This window comes from Helobdella robusta (assembly GCF_000326865.2).
Source record: "Helobdella robusta unplaced genomic scaffold HELROscaffold_74, whole genome shotgun sequence".
Lineage (NCBI taxonomy): Eukaryota > Metazoa > Annelida > Clitellata > Rhynchobdellida > Glossiphoniidae > Helobdella > Helobdella robusta.
Window position 1 is genome coordinate 112,133 of NW_008705420.1, and position 10,663 is coordinate 122,795.

Here is a 10,663-nt window from a genome sequence, read left to right on the forward strand (position 1 = left end):
AAGTATTATTACTGCATGGCTACTGACCTTTTTACTATTGCTATTATTAATTTCATTACTATATCAGCGTCAAATTAAAAAATCGTGCTATACTGTGTGTTCGGTGATACACAGGTAATGATAACAATTCAGTCGAATCATTGTATTCGATTCCTATAAATAGATAGATATGTGTAGTTATTAAATATATATATATATTTATTTACACAATTAAATTTTACAATTAAAGTGAAGTAAGGTGTGTGGAGTCAAATTATTTTGAATTCTCTCGGAATAATTAGATTTGAACCGCGCAGGTACATACATATGTACATACACATGTAACATTGATTTCTGTTGGTTTTATAATGTAGTTATATAAAATATATATATAAAGAATTTAGAATTTATGTATACAAATAATTACCAAGATTATATGTTTATCTAAAAAGAAATACAACAGTTCCAACCAGTCAATCAATCAGAATGTTTCGAAGTTTGAGTAGCTCTGTTGTCAAGAATGTATATTAGTGTATTACATAAAATCAAAAACCAATAACATTCAATCGATAAAATTTTTACAGATGTTAATGATTGAATTTATTGTAAGTATAATATATAAAGGAAATGAAGTAAAAGAAATACATTTTTTCATTTTTATGTAAAAAAGGAGTGATCTCGATTAAATTTGAATTCAACTAGCTAAACGTATACACACACTCGAACCTTCCCATCAGGAAGTCCGTAGGCGGTCGTTGAATTCATTCTAGTATAGTTAACATATTGTTGTTAAACACATATAATAATGTTTCCTATACATTAAATAAAGTTTTTTAATGATGTCAATGATTGAAATGATAAGAATATATGAATGGAACTGGTATAAATAGGAGCCGAAAATGCGTTGAAATCCGACCGGGCGCTTTAGGGCATTCCCTTAGCGCCTGGTCCCTTTTTTTATTTCCTTATTTTATTTTTTAGTTAAATTGTTTATTATTACTAGACGTATTCGTTACTTATTATTACTAGATTTATTTGTTTATTTTATTCGTTACTTATTATTTCCAGATTTATTGGTTTATTTTATTCGTTACTTATTATTTCTAGATTTGTTCGTTTATTTTATTATTATTATTGCGCGGTCATACATACACCCACACAAACACACACATACATACATACATATATTCGTTAATTTGTTTGCTTGATGTTCTATTCTCTTTTACTTACTTTTTTCTTCGTAATTATACAAATAGGTAGGATTAATTCGTAAGTTGAGCTAATTGAACATAGGTAAGTGAGTTAATTTAGTAAACATAGGTAAGTTAGGAACTCTATTCTTTCTTTCTTTCTTACGTTCTAGTTTATTTGTATTGTATTGTTTTGTATTGTTTTTTGTTCAACACAACACCAACAGCAGCAATCAAACACAACAATCATCGTAATATTATTTTCGTTATATTTTAGTTAATTTTAGTTAAGTTGTTTATTATTTCTAGACCATTCGTTACTTATTATTACTAGATTTGTTCGTTTATTTTATTCGTTACTTATTATTTCTAGATTTATTCGTTTATTTTATTCGTTACTTGTTATTTCTAGATTTGTTCGTTTATTTTATTGTTATTATTATTGCGCGGTCATACATACACCCACACATACACACACACACGTACATACATACATACATCCATATATTCGTTGTTTTGTTTGCTTGATGTTTTATTCTATTCTCTTTACTTTTTTCTTCGTAATTGTACAAATAGGTAGGATTAATTCGTAAGTTGAGCTAATTGAACATAGGTAGGTGAGTTAATTTAGAAAACATAGGTAAGTTAGGGACTCTATTCTTTCTTTCTTACGTTCTAGTTTATTTGTATTGTATTGTATTTTGTTCAACACAACATCAACAGCGGCAATCAAACACAACAATCAACACTATATTATTTTCGTTATATTTTAGTTAAGTTTAGTTAAGTTGTTTATTATTTCTAGATCATTCGTTACTTATTATTACTAGATTTGTTCGTTTATTTTATTCGTTACTTGTTATTTCTAGATTTGTTCGTTTATTTTATTGTTATTATTATTGCGCGGTCATACATACACCCACACATACACACACACACACACACGTACATACATACATACATCCATATATTCGTTGTTTTGTTTGCTTGATGTTTTATTCTATTCTTTTTACTTTTTTCTTCGTAATTGTACAAATAGGTAGGATTAATTCGTAAGTTGAGCTAATTGAACATAGGTAGGTGAGTTAATTTAGTAAACATAGGTAAGTTAGGGACTATTCTTTCTTTCTTACGTTCTAGTTTATTTGTATTGTATTGTTTTGTATTGTTTTTTGTTCAACACAACACCAACAGCAGCAATCAAACACAATATTATTTTCGTTATATTTTAGTTAAGTTTAGTTAAGTTGTTTATTATTTCTAGATCATTCGTTACTTATTATTACTAGATTTGTTCGTTTATTTTATTCGTTACTTATTATTCCTAGATTTATTCGTTTATTTTATTCGTTACTTATTATTTCTAGATTTGTTCGTTTATTTTATTATTATTATTGCGCGGTCATACATACACACATACATACATACATATATTCGTTGTTTTGTTTGCTTGATGTTTTATTCTCTTTTCCTTACTTTTTTCTTTAATTGTACAAATAGGTAGGATTAATTCGTAAGTTGAGCTAATTGAACATAGGTAGGTGAGTTAATTTAGTAAACATAGGTAAGTTAGGGACTATTCTTTCTTTCTTACGTTCTAGTTTATTTGTATTGTATTTTGTTCAACATAACATCAACAACAGCAATCAAACACAACAATCAACACAATATTATTTTTGTTATATTTTAGTTAGGTTGTATATTATTTCTAGACCTTCGTTACTTATTATTTCTAGACTGTCGTTTTATTATTAACCCCCTCATGAACGGCTGCCTTGACGTGGCGAGCGGGCTTCTCACTAAATGCCGTTCAAGTTTGTGCTTTTCCTTCTTCACTTGTTTGTTTTCATAAAAATGCGATTCTCTATCATTTTCTTGGTTGCATTTTTTAGCGCACTCTCAAACATGGGTTACATTAGCATTTGATCGATAGATTGATTGACCGATTAATTGAATGATTGTTCGAACGAACGAACGAACGAGCCAGATACACATATATTAAAACAACCGTGTTATAATTCGTCACTATAAAATTTCTTTATAAAGTGTAAATTTTTTAACAAATTGTCAATATAATCGTCTTCATCACCATCTCTTGAAGAACTTACAATTTTAATCCATCTGTCTATATATTTGACGAGATGTCGGTAGTACTGTGCGCATTTCGCATTCATCTGTTTCATATTCCTGGTCACCACGTCAATTTCATCGAAGCTGACGACTGCGTGGTCGTTCCTCGCCAAGGTGCTCACCACTCCACACCACCCCGACTCAGATAACCAAGCTTCATGATGCAATCTTGTTGACAAATCAACAAATTGTAATATAGCCAAGGTATTGAAAAAAAATTATGCAACCGTATCTTAATGAATAAAATAATTAATCTGAGATTCACGAAGTTACCATCATAAACAGTTACTTTTCATACTGCTTCAATTTCATTTCTTTAACTCTCTTGTCAGTATGGTCATCAGTGGAAGCCAGGATCTGAAAAAGATAATTCATACAGATATAATGATAGCAGCGTTTACTAATAAGAAATAACACAGGGTAAAATTAATATTATTTTATTCATTTGTTGACAATTTCAATTCGTTACACGTTTCAATATCTACAATGAACGAAATGGCAGAAAAAAATTTGACAGAACCTTCTCTTCCATCAAATCATTCATCAAAGAAATAATTTGTATAACAATCTGCTTGTGTTTTTTAAAAAGGACGACATCATCCTGGACGGTGGTGTCGTTTTCGCTCTTCTCATTCCCAAGCAGATGATTGTGAGATTGTAAGACTTGCAGGAAGCCTTCAACGACCTTAATTAAAACATTTTGACCGCCTAGCTGATGAAATTTTAGTTGCGAGTGCGGAAAGTTCCTCATGATGCAGGATAACGATGATATGATTCTTTTCATCATATTCAAAGATGAAAATGATGATGTAGACGATGACAGCAATGATGATGTCGTTGAATTTAGTAGATCAACCAATACTTTAAACAAACCTGTCAGATTTAATTCACAAACTTGACTTTGAGATGCTTACGGACAGTTCTTGTTTGCTAATCAACACTTAAAACTTAAATGAAAAATAACATTAAACCTTCAAAAACAACAAAACAAATGAATGATGGAGGAATATTTGTTCATACCCGACTTGACCGCTTCAACTTGTGCATGAGGGTTACTACAAAAAAACACGATTAAATTTACCGTGAAATGTTTCACAAAAGGTATGTGATCAAATACAGTATGTTACAATGTTACAGTTTCAAGCATAGTCATTTCATAAATTCGGTATCAGTCAGTACAGTGTACCAACCAACAGGTTCATGAAGAAAAAACTATGACATAAAATAGAATGATGGGACCTCTGAGTTGCAGACGAAAGGGTTAGCAATGCCATCATGGTGATATTCAGATTCGCCTGCTGCTTCTCCACGTCAAATTTCAGCAAGTCCATCCCACCAGCATCAACAAACAAATTTGCATTGTCCACCTTATAACATATAGTTTGGTAATTTTAAACTTTTTCAATTTTTTTTTAAACAATAGAAATCACCCCGCCACATTTTATAACTTTGCAGCACAATCAATGAAAATTTTGCTTCACCATCGTCATCATTATCATCCTCTTCATCGTCATCATCATCATCATCATCATCTTCGTCGTCAGCACTCTCTCCAGGACTCCAGCCAACCTGATGTAGATAGTACTCCAAATCAGTCAGTAGATGAAGCTTAACATCCTCAATATGAAACCCAGGAACACCACCTCCAAAGTACCCCTTCTCTTTCTTATCAAATTTATCAGCATTTTCATCATGACGTTTCATCTGAAGGTCAATTAACTTCTTGTACTTTTCAATTAGTGTCATCAATATTTCACCATCTGTCTGCAGTTTTATGTTCAGTTGATGGAAATCTCTTTTGATCTCTTCAATACTTCTGAACGGGCTCATATGAGGTAGTGGAGGTGAGGTTTGCTCTGCACCATCACTCTCATCACCAACCTTCAATGAAATATTTCACACTCTAAATAAAATATCAAAACATCACACGTTTCCACACATACACGAACACACACACGCACGCACGCACGCACTGACATACACATTAACTGTACATTTATAAATTCATCAGCCCATCCATTCATCCAAAAATGAAGCAGCACATCCAGCAGGATATCTGACTTACTGATGTTCGTGATTTGCTTGTTTTCAATTTTTTAAGAGCCCTCCTGATTTCATTGAGAGTAAAGTTGTCACTTTTTGTGTTCATGAAGCCTGCATGTTGGTTTCGCTTTATATAATAATGGTTGACAACATACTTTAAATCATTATTAATCAAATCAATTACGAATTTATGATCAAAAGTTAACTAATGTCCAAATTTATTTGCAAACTAAAATCTGAATACTGAGGAATTCTTAACCAAAATTAATTTCTAATAAATATTTCAAAACTTACGTAAAAATTGAGCTTCATTTTAATTGTTTAGCGAAAGATGATAATGATGGTAATATTGTTGTTGATGATTTTGTTAATAATGATGAAGAAGATGATGTTGATGAATATGACTGATGATGTAGATTGTAAATGATGTTTCTAACGAAGAAAACCTTGTTTAGGACCGTCCATCCAAAATTCCAAATTGTCTTCTTCTTGCTATCAATTAATTAAATTCAATTTTATTATTAGTCAGTGTTCGTAAAATTAATTTCATGTTAAAATATTAAACAATACTTTTAACCCTTTAATGGCTAAAAAGCAACCAACTGAGAAACAAGAAAAAACAAAAATTAAAAATCAAACAAAATAATGTAGAACTTGAAAGGACCATCAACTCTCTATGAACATCTTCTATGGTTTCTGTCATTCTCACACCTCTTTCATTCACTGTATAAAATTTAACTAATTTATTAATTATAAATCAAACTACCAATTCAAATCAGTAACTGCATGGCATCACCCAAACAACTAGAGATATTGCAGACATCACAAAATGTAGCAAAAGCAAAATTTCGCAAAACTCCATGAATAGTCATAACACAAACAACAGCAGGTCTCACGAACATTTAAAACTTTTCCCTGCGTTTTTATCATCATCATCATCAGTTGGTAGGGTGATGAGATTATGACGATGATCTTTATCATCATCCATCTGATCCAACAGTTTTGCTTCTTTCAAACCAGTCTGTAGATTCAATCGAACATGAAGACCTGGCCCTATCATCTCATCTATTATATTTACATATTTCATTTATGTATATATATATATATATATATATATATATATATATACATATATATATAATTCAAATAAAGAAATAAACATCTATTATTATTATTATTATTATTATATCTATGTATATAAGTATATATATATTACATATAGCCACCAGCACAGCATGTCACCAGCACCATCACAACACCCATGCAAACCATCTTGGACAACTTTCCATTCCTTCCCTGGTTGGAACTGTTTTTTATATTGAGAGGAGAACTCTTCATTGATGGGCCTGTTAACTAGTGTGTTTATATTTTTGATTTTTATTTATCTCTAATGTATGTATATATATATATATATATATATATATATATATATATATATATATATATATATATATATATAATAACCTTTGAGTTGGCTTACTAACTAAAATTATTTTACAAAACCTTAAACTTTTTTAAGTCTCTCTACTTTTGCTACTAAATCTAAAACTAAATAAAAAAAAGTATAATCTTTTGTACATAATGATCCCTCCCTCTCCAATATAAAATATATTAAACTACTAAACTAAACTAATCCTTAAAAAGTAAAAACTAAAACCAAAAAAACTCTGTGAAGTCTAGCATTCTCTAACTTTCTAAAACTAAACTTACAATCAATCTACTACTAACAACTAACTTACTTAACTTATGTAATTTAAAAAGGGAAAGTGAGATTTTTACAAAAAGGTTTTAATCAATTATGCAAAACAAAAATATAAATTAATGCAACACAACGATCGATTAGGAAGAAACGTCACTCACGTTCACCACCATTGGCCACCAGCTCTGATCTTCTTGCTTCATCTTCATCATCATCTGCATCATTATTAAAGTCATCATCTTTATTTAACTCAATAGCCAAGCAAGTAAAGCACAAAAAAAATAAAAATGAAACAAAAATCATTTTCATCAATTTCATTTTGCACATTTTACGAATTTTTCAATGAAAATTGTTCAATAACTGTTAAAGTTTAAATTTTCATGGAATAAACAAGCTTCATTCAATAAGGTGAGGAATTTAGAAAATCACTTTTATACTTAAAAGCAAACCTAAATTTGAAATAAGTGACGTCGTTACTTTTCAACCAAGTGAGATTATGATGGGATTTCACCTTACTCCATGTGTATAGAATATAACATATTACATGTCATAATCTATACATATGCTTTACTCTTACAGTATTCTTTTTGTTATAAGCCTTACCTGGAGCTTCCATGCCAATGTTATACAAGTATCAGTGTATCAAAACTGATGTACAGCTTCAGGAGGTCAGAATGGCCAGTAACTGAGAAAAGACTTTTAACAATTATATTTAATTTTAATCGTTTTGTTTTAAGCAAACTTTTAGTTCATCAGAAACATAAGTTGATGTTTAGGAATTTATAACTTTTCATCATTACGTAAACATTTCGGTAACTTTTGAAAGCAAACTTAATGAAACGTTATTTTCATGATGGCATCTACGTTTTTTGGCACTTCATAATTAAAGTTCAAATTAGCAAATGACATCAATCAATCAATCAATCAATCAATCAATCAATCAATCAATCAATCAATCAATCAATCAATCAATCAATCAATCAATCAATCAATCAATCAATCAATCAATCAATCAATCAATCAATCAATCAATCAATCAATCAATCAATCAATCAATCAATCAACCAATCAATCAATCAATCAATCAATCTATCAATCAATCAATCAATCAATCAATCAATCAATTAGCTTATAAAGCGCTATTTCCGCGATGTTCAACAGCGCTCCTCAATGAATTTTGAAAACAGATGGGTCTTGAGATCCGCTCTGAACTTCGCAAGTGATGGAGAAGTAGTCAGAGAAGTAGGTAGAAAGTTCCAGAGAAAAGGACCAGAAAAAGCAAAAGCAGATTTGGCAAAAGAGTGTTTAACACGAGTTAAGAAAAAGCGAGAAGACGATCGTAAACAGGGGCGTTTCGGTTCAATTAATATATCTGATAAATACTTAGGAAATAATTTAGATTGAGACTTATACATGAACGTGCAAATTTTAAAAATTATTCTATATTTTATAGGTAGCCAGTGCAAGAGAACAAGATATGGAGATATATGAGAAAAGACATGAAGTTTTCATTAATTCCTATCCAAATTGAACCTGTATTTTTTCCAGTAAATCTGTGTCGATGACGTAAAGCAAATCAACTTTGAAATTTTTAAATTAAGTGCTAGATAGACTTTATACATTTATTGAATGACTTACTGGATCAAATTAAAAATGGTAAAGGTTACATAAATAATGGTTGTTATTCCGCGTTCCTCATTTTAACACAATTCAAGGTGAGGAAATTATTTTTCAAAACTTGAGGTTCCTGCTACAAACAATCTCCTCAACACTTTTTACGATTATTTTTATGAAAAAAATCAACTACTTTCGTTATTCACTTTTTCTTCTTCATCATTATCAGCCTCTTCTTCTTCTTCTCATCATCGCCATCCCCATACTACTAATACTACTACTAATAATAATAAACAACATCATAATCAGTACCGCCGTTGTAATAACAATCACAAAAAAAAATTATTGAAGCGAAGAGCGAGCAAATGCAAGAAAGTTGTTTTAAATAATTTGAAACTTGCGAGAACCATCCCATCATCTATACCACACCCAGGCTAAATATATCACATACACACACACGCACGCACGCACGTACAGCAAAACATGAAAATATGCACACGCACAGCGCAATATGATGCATTTATTTGTTGAGTGGGGAACCTACCTATAGTAATTGTTTAGCGCGCCCAGAAAATAAATTTTAATGAGTTCTTCTTAGAAACAAAACAATTTCAATCGTAGGAATGGAAAAATTGCATCACCATTTCAGTAAAGAAGTAGTAATTTTGTTTTAGGTGTGCGTATTTATGAAAGATTTGGAGCCCGTGCAGGCGCACTTTACATTTCTCTATCTACTTGATGAACGCTAACTAATGCATGGAAACGATAAGTCATCAACAAATCAGAAAACAAATTTAAAAAAATTAATCACCGAAACTGGAGCTGGAAGTTATCATTATTTCAAATAATACCAACCTGCAGCCATCATCTTAATTAATGAGAATAATTAGAAACCGCGCTCTAAAACATTGTAAGATACGCTTTCACGCTAGAAAAAATCTTTTGAAGTATAATTGTTTAATGGAAAAATTGACACGCTCCAAATCACATTAACATCTCTCTCTCTTCTTTTTCTATTTTTTCACATTTAACGCGTACGCACAACTTGTGCCTATTCTTCTTCATTAAATTAATGCTTCCCCTTCGTATGCCTTCAAATTATCTTCACCCATAACGCTGATTCATTTAATTTTAAAACTATTAAAATCACACTGTACGTCATATTATTTGAGAGTGTCAACAGTTGCACGACACTACAAAGTATGAAACGAATAGTAGCTGGCGAGACACCGATGTAAAAAGTAGCAGAGTTGCCAGCAGTCCGACAAACAGCTGTTGACACAATAGAACTTGCTACAACGTCGGTCAGGACTTGTCGGCATCCAGGTGCAGCAAGAAATAAACTGAGGTTATGATGCTCAGAATCACAAACAAAAACACTCCAACCAACAACATCGTCAATTTTTTATTGCCCAAAATTTCCCCAGTTTCGTCATAATCATCATCGTCGTCGTCGACGTTCCTAGCAAAAGCATCTTCATCATCACCAAAGTTGATGACTCCAGTGAATTCAATGTTGAAACGTTTGTTGCAAATGTTGTTGGATGATGTGACGAAGTTTATGAACAGCTTGTGGTGGTAGGCAGGCAAGTTGTAGGAAGGATGGTGAGGAGAATTTTCATCTTTCTCCTCCTCATTATTTTTATTATTATTATTGTTGCTGTTGTTGAGATGGTGGTGGTGGTTGATGTCGCTGGACGTACGTTCGATAGAAAGGTGGACGTGAACAACTAAGTATTGGCAGAAGTGAATGCTGTTTTCATTATTTTTAAGATCAACCCCTCCAAACGTTTTTATGATTCCGCACTCATCTATGACGAAATATTTGGCATCTGACGAGAAGAGAGGAAGAAATCTGGCGGTGAATCTGGAATTGTTGAACAATTTCAGCTGAGCGACGGCAACACCAGTCGTCAGATTAGGATCTATAATAATTTCTGTCCAGTTGTTTTCGTCAAATGTTGAAAAATTATTTTTAAGCAAATTTTTTAAATAAAAGATGTTGTTA

The 10,663-nt window shown here is 31.3% G+C and overlaps 1 protein-coding gene across 1 annotated transcript; it reads right to left on the minus strand.

The window, feature by feature from the left end:
* Positions 1-3,080: 3,080 nt before the first annotated feature.
* Positions 3,081-7,359, minus strand: HELRODRAFT_194324 (hypothetical protein; the record flags this gene model as incomplete). Its single annotated transcript, XM_009031431.1, has 9 exons — positions 3,081-3,467; positions 3,589-3,656; positions 3,820-4,174; positions 4,322-4,354; positions 4,539-4,666; positions 4,869-5,180; positions 5,365-5,453; positions 6,612-6,695; positions 7,203-7,359. 9 exons carry the CDS (start codon positions 7,357-7,359, stop codon positions 3,182-3,184), a joined length of 1,512 nt encoding a protein of 503 aa, XP_009029679.1. The 3' UTR covers positions 3,081-3,181.
* Between the last annotated feature and the right edge of the window lie 3,304 nt (positions 7,360-10,663).